The 6,703-nt window shown below is 34.6% G+C and overlaps 1 protein-coding gene across 1 annotated transcript; it reads left to right on the forward strand.

Annotated features, from left to right (window-relative positions):
* Window positions 1-769: 769 nt before the first annotated feature.
* LOC107003233 (protein RETICULATA-RELATED 1, chloroplastic) lies at window positions 770-6,475 on the forward strand. The gene is made up of 7 exons (XM_015201531.2): window positions 770-1,281; window positions 1,845-1,943; window positions 2,508-2,728; window positions 3,410-3,479; window positions 3,785-3,864; window positions 4,604-4,668; window positions 5,908-6,475. Exons 1-7 carry the CDS (start codon window positions 859-861, stop codon window positions 6,099-6,101), a joined length of 1,152 nt encoding a protein of 383 aa, XP_015057017.1. The 5' UTR covers window positions 770-858; the 3' UTR covers window positions 6,102-6,475.
* Window positions 6,476-6,703: the final 228 nt, after the last annotated feature.

The raw sequence follows: 6,703 nt of genomic DNA on the forward strand, positions 1-6,703 counted from the left end.
ATTTGGATTGAATAAAACTCTAAAAGAAATAAATTATGCTCATATTTTTACCATTATCTCTATATACAAAATTAGGTGGGTCATGCACACTTCACTAATTTAACTCTCCAAAGTTGTTGCAATTTCTCTAGTACTATTATTAAAAAGTTCCTTATTATCAAACGTACTTTATTATCTCATATACTATTATTATTTATACGTTTAATATTATTAATTTAAATTTTTTGCATTTTATATTTAAATACGTGTACTTTTACTACAACATTCCAAAAATAGAGAAAGATAGCGAGATTCGTTTGTATTCAATAACATGCGAATCACTATAAATACATACTAGATACATGAGAGAGTGACGAAGGAGATTAGATAGAGATGAGTGATACATGTAAAATCATTTGAATATATTGTATCGAAAATAAAATACGCTTTATTTGATTCATGCATTCAGAATACATGCATCTAGATACAGGGGCAGACTCACGTTGGGTTCAGGGTGTTCACCCGAACATCCTCGACAAAAAAATACAAGATATATATAAGGTAAATCTTTTGTATTTCTGTAGATGCATATTCATGCATTTTTTATTTTAAAAACGTTGCCAAAACTGTGGTAAAAAATTCAAAGGGCTCATTTCGAAAGACTTATTTACACGTTTATATTTTTATTTTTTAAATCTCCTGAACAAAAATTTTAAATCTATCACTGTCTGGATGTATGAGCCCTTAATTAGACTCCTCGAAAAATAACTGAATTTAAATTAGTCGAACTCGATGACAAAATAAATAAAAGAATTTCTGTCTTACGTTGTTGCTCCTACTATAAACTTGAAAGTGAATCTTGGCTCATTTCATCAAACAATGGCTCTGCTTCAATCATCACTTTCTCATATATCAAATCTTTCGATTTCTTCAAACAAAACCCAAATTCCACAATTCAAATGCTTAAATCTCTCAAAGTTTGTATCTTTACAACAATCGATTATGAAAACTGATCGATTTTTCAGAATTACATGTACTGGACAAGAATCCATCGTTAGAACTGTTGACGGAGGTGATGGGGGTAACGGAAAAGGTGGGTTTCCATCTGACAACAACGGCGGCGGAGATGACGGTGACGGCGGTGGTGATTATGAAGAAAAAGAGTTTGGGCCGATAGTGAAGTTTGATGAGGTGGTTAAAGAGGCTGAAAAATTGGGGGCGAAATTGCCTATTGATATGTTGGAAGCTGCTAAAACTACAGGGATTCGGAGATTGATTCTTAGTCGTTACTTGGATATGCAGGTGAAAGAAATGTAGTGGCTTCTTTTAATTTGTTTGTGTGGTTTTGATTTGACGTAGAGTTTAAGAAAGTACAAAAGATTTTTGCATTTTATGTTGTTAAACGTAAGATATAGTAAGCTCCTGTTGATTTTGAAATTGAAACTTGAAATTTTGAGTTTTGGGAATTTGAAGTTGTATTTGGATATGATAAAACTTGTGAAGTTTTGTGAGTGGAAGTTCAAAAATCCAAAATTAGCTAGTTTTGGGTACTTGGAAATATTTGACGATCGAATTCCATGGCCGAACAGATATTTGAAGATAAGTTTTCAAAATCTATGAATGCATTCTAGCTTAGAATAGATCAAAATGTCTTTAAAGCTTGTGGTCTTAGAGATGTAACGTGGAAAGTTAGAACTAAACAGTTGTCAAAAAGGGAAGAGATGTTCTTTTTTAAATGAACTAAAAGAGAGAGTAAGATAAATAAATTGAAATGGAGGGAGTACTAATTATGGTGCAAAGTGTTAAATTTTTTTTGATATATGTGATGTACTGGTTGCATTTTGAATTGGTATTTTGACATTCAGGGTTCAGCTTGGCCGCTGGGATTCTTAATGAGACATTGCTCAATGCTGAGAAATCGAATGCTTGCTGATCCGTCGTTTTTGTTTAAAGTCGGAACAGAGGTTAGTTTGATAATCTGGAGCTATATTTCTTTTAATTGTTGAAAATACTGAAATTGAGAGGTAGTTATGCCAGTACTTTATTATGGTTGATCACTAATGTCATGAGGAGTTTGGTAATTGGTATTATCAATTGAGTAGCGTGCCACAAATATTACGCTCAAGCTAGCTCGAACACTAAACTTTAAAAAAATGCCAAAATATTTCTTCTCTTTAAGAGTAATGATTGTGAAATGTGTTTGACTTGCATTTTTACCATATAGGGTACAAACCTACTAAGTAGCCACTGTGATCTGAGGTGTGCATGAATCACGTACAAAGCTTGTAATAAGTGATTATGGAATCAGTTGCTCTCTTTTACTAAGCTGTGGGGACAATCATGCTTATAGATTTTCAAGGAAAAACATTCTAAGTCGAGGAATGAGTTGTGGAAAATGGATTAATAAATTGTTTAACTGACGGGTAACTTTATACATCAGTTAAAGAACTGGTAGCTAACAAGCTTGATTGTTATAGAGCTTAAACCTGATAAGACTGGCAGTTTATGCGTAATCTGATGTATTGCAGATTGTCATCGACTCCTGTTGTGCAACATTTGCAGAGGTTCAGAAAAGGGGAAAGGATTTCTGGGCAGAGTTTGAGTTGTATGCGGCAGATCTTCTTGTTGGAATTGTTGTTGACATTGCATTGGTAGGCATGTTGGCTCCTTATGTCCGAATACGCAAGCAGTCTGTTTCAAGCAGCTCTTTTGGACGCTTTCGACATGCTTGTGGAGCTCTTCCCAGCAGGTGACTGATTTATTTTGTGCACCTTCATTTCTACAGCATTCTCTGTTTTCTTTGGCTTTCAAGTCATGTATGACTCCAACTTTGTGCTTTCTGTTCTCATGATTTTGAGGATGTCATACAACATCTAGTGCGTACACTAATTGCGTCAGAGTGACAACTGTCATGTTCTTCTGAGAGAGTTCAGTAAGCTAGATACAGAAAGTAATTATATGTTCATGAAATTGTTTCACTTCGTCTGTGCTGAAAACTCTCTGCTCATGCAGATGAACTTGATTGAGGTTGACCATCAGAGACTTAATGCTTCTTTTGCGTATAGTTTCTTCTCCTGACCATTAAGATTATTGTGGAAAGCTACACCATTTTAGGACTAAAACATGTTATGAAAAGTGAACAAGCTTCGTAGAAATGGACCTGGTTATGGCTATTATGGCATTCTTCTTAAAAAGTGTTAGCTGCCTTAAGTGCATGCCAGAACTTTGATTTTTGAAACTTCTCTTGTTCACTTGGGTTAGAAGTCAGATGATTTTATGTACCACAAGGGTGTGAGGTTCTATGTGAAAACTGGGAATAACACGATCAGCGCATCCTCTTTTTTTTTGTGGGTTAAGTTTGACGTCTGCTATGACAACTGGTAATAGTAGTGTTTCTGGTCCTGATTTCTGAATATCCATTTTTGTGCAGTGTTTTTGAAGCTGAGAGGCCGGGGTGTAAATTTACATTGCAGCAGCGTATTTCGACGTTTTTTTACAAGGTAAAAATATAATTGAACTTCTTTGTCAGTTTCAAAAAAATAAATAATTTGAAATTCTTTGTCAGTTTCGAAATTTTTTTTTGAACTTCTTTGCTATCTTTTAGATGATCTTGGTACTTCCGGACTACAGATGATAGATATTGGATGCGAGAATTTGTTTCTACGTGAATCCTTTTTCAAAGTCCTGATTCATAATCTGTTATTTTGGTTCCATTTGATTTGTTGTTCCCCAAGTATTGAGTCCCTGTAGCTCTGAAGCAGTTACTTTTTAGTGTTATAACCTATTTTACTTTCATGATTACCAGGGATTTTTGTATGGCTCAGTTGGATTTGGGTGCGGCCTTGTTGGTCAGGGCATTGCAAATTTGATAATGATTGCTAAGAGGTATGTTTGTGAAACACTCTCGTTCACTTGAATTGTCAATACTGTACACCTCCAACTCTCACTCAGCCATATTCAAGCTACAGTTATTGAGTGTTTCTTTCCCTTTGAAAGTCGCGCTTATTCGAGCCTTTTGGCCAGTTGCATCAAACGAATTTAGAGTTTCTTTGCTCTTCTGAATTATATCCTGTCACATTTACATACCAATTAGATCAATCCTAGAATTGGCTGGCCTTCTTTTTGTTTTTGTTTTGTGGCAGCTGAAAGCTACTTGACAAGAATTTTTCACTATTGCCGGCTGCTTTATAGCTATGCTCTTTCTTCTTAGTTTCCTTTTTTTTGGGCTACATTTTCTTTATTCATTTTTAGGTGGATCTCCGATATCTTTGAAGTTGGATTTCATGCAATGATATCTGCATTTAGTTTCTTTCATATTCTTCTTAACATGGATGTTATTGTAACTTTGTGGACTCTTTATCATGATTTCATGCTATTTTCCCTATGAGTACAGTATATAGAATACCTAAACATGGATCTTGTGTGTGCACAACTTCTCAAAATGTAGCTATTGGAATGTGTACATCTTTATTCACTCCAATGTACACATTTTTTTTATCTTCAATATGTGATGCTTAGTTTTTGTTTCTGATCGCCATGAAATCAGCTGCGCGTGTATTCAGCTAAATGGTGTGCTATTCATTCTCGTAATGGTTGATATTTGATATTCTTATGTGTCTAACAGGAGCATCAAGAAGTCAGAAGAGGACATACCTGTCCCTCCTTTAATAGGAAGTGCTGCACTCTGGGGTATGTGCTATTGCTTTTGAATTGTTATTTGTACCTTTGAATCTATGTAGCTAAATAATTATAGAGCAAAGGGCAGACTCGAACCCACCGTTCCTATTAAGAAGCTAAATAATGAATTCATATTTTTAAGGAGGGTTATTTAATACGATATACTTTTGATGGATTCACCTTTATGAGAGTGGAGCGGGGAGCTCCTATTAGGCCTAAGTCTTTAGAGCTTTCATGAATAACCAGACATATGCATTAAGGAAAGCACACGACCTATTCACGCAACATCGCGTTGAACAACAAAATTATGAGGGTCAAAATGTGATTTGAATTTGGGATACCAGACCTATTGCATTCAGACCATACAAATCTAGCAAGTCTTACTATATTAGTTCTTACTCTTTATTGTTAAAAATCTTTTAAAATATGCGGGTGTTTGTTGGCAAAATAATAGTGGTATTTCAATAGAACTTGGACAAATAGCTTCTATATAAAGGAACTTGCCCAAGTGTCTTTCACAATATGACCACATAGACAAGTTGCAACCACGCAAAGAATCAATTCTCAATGACATTCAATCCGTCATCGTATGACACATGGCATGACTAGAACCATCTTCCATCCCTATGTATATCCCCATATTTCTTCGTTAAAACATCAATAATTAGTCACTCCGTTACACCTACCATCTTTCATAACTTGCTTGATTTATTATTTAAATTTTGTTGTTCGTTCTCCCTAAGTAGAGAAAGGCTTGTTTAATCCCGGAAAAACTTTCACATAGGTGAAATAGTTTCGTAGTTCATTGCATGATTCATGCCCTACTTATATCTGCATTATTCTGTTATCCCAATAATACAAATTAAATTTTTTTAAGAAATATGAATTATATTCTGTCTGGTGTTTTTTGTTAGTTGGGTTCTTTATATGATAACCTCTGTGCTCATGAAGATTTGAAGCTGTAGTGTCAAAAGAAAACTGAATTATTGGTGAAGAGTAAATGACAAATTAATGGATAAATTTGTGTTGTGGTGGGACTTGAACATTTTACCTCACATCATATAGTTTTGAAAGGAGAAAAAGTAAAAAGTCCATAATGGACCATAGTTATGCAATCTTGAGTTAATTTGATTGACATGAATATTATTACAATTATTCCAAAGTGCTTTCTGCTGTCAATTCTGCATTTCTTGTAGCCTTTCTCTACCTTTTGCTTGAAATGACTCTTTCTCTTCCTCCATTTTCATTCAGGATTCTTTCTGGCAGTCTCTTCGAATACCCGATACCAAATTATAAACGGATTAGAGCGTTTAGTTGAAGCATCGCCTGTGGCCAAACGCGTTCCCCCTGTTGCCTTGGCCTTCACCGTGGGTGTACGATTTGCTAACAATATTTATGGAGGTATGCAGTTTGTGGAATGGGCTAAGCTAAGTGGGGTGCAATAAGAAAATGTGTTGCAAGGAATAAGAATTCCAATGCTGTTCAATTAGATAATAGGAGTAGTTCAGTAGAAAGGAAAAGATAGTTTATTATGCAAGGATTACCTAGCAAATACAGATGTTAGAAGCCTATTGAAATTATTGTATTCTACTGTTCTACATTGCTCGAACTCTTCAAAAATACTGTTATACTCATGTCGGATCCTCTAAAAATCCACTACTTGGGAAGCTTCGACACACACATGGCAGATATTTTTGAACAGTCTGAGCAACATAGAGTACTGATAGTCTTAGTCATTTCTCTTGTTTGATTGGTACTCAAAAGTGTCACTTTATTGGAGAAGTTATATTATCATTAATATTTATTTGAGCTTTGTAAATGAAAATATTATTTAGGTGGGGTGTATTTTTTTTTCTTCCTATAATGAGTTTTAGGTCGTAAAGATTTAAATTAGTCAGATTTCAAAGCAGATAGCAAACACCAAGTGAGAAATTATTTCGGAGTAATTTAGACACTATTGTTGATGTAATACAAAACAGAAAACAACAAAGGAAAAAAAAGGAATAATCCAGTTGTTAATGCTTATTAAAGTTGTCTTTTGAGGATA

This window comes from Solanum pennellii, chromosome 11, assembly GCF_001406875.1.
Source record: "Solanum pennellii chromosome 11, SPENNV200".
NCBI classification, from domain to species: domain Eukaryota; kingdom Viridiplantae; phylum Streptophyta; class Magnoliopsida; order Solanales; family Solanaceae; genus Solanum; species Solanum pennellii.

Bases quoted from the DNA above. Each gene is read 5' to 3' on its own strand.
- LOC107003233 (XM_015201531.2), top strand. From the start codon at position 859: ATGGCTCTGCTTCAATCATCACTTTCTCATATATCAAATCTTTCGATT. The intron at 1,282-1,844 runs GTGAAAGAAATG...TTTGACATTCAG, and splicing joins GTCGTTACTTGGATATGCAG to GGTTCAGCTTGGCCGCTGGG. The intron at 3,865-4,603 runs GTATGTTTGTGA...TGTGTCTAACAG, and splicing joins TTGATAATGATTGCTAAGAG to GAGCATCAAGAAGTCAGAAG.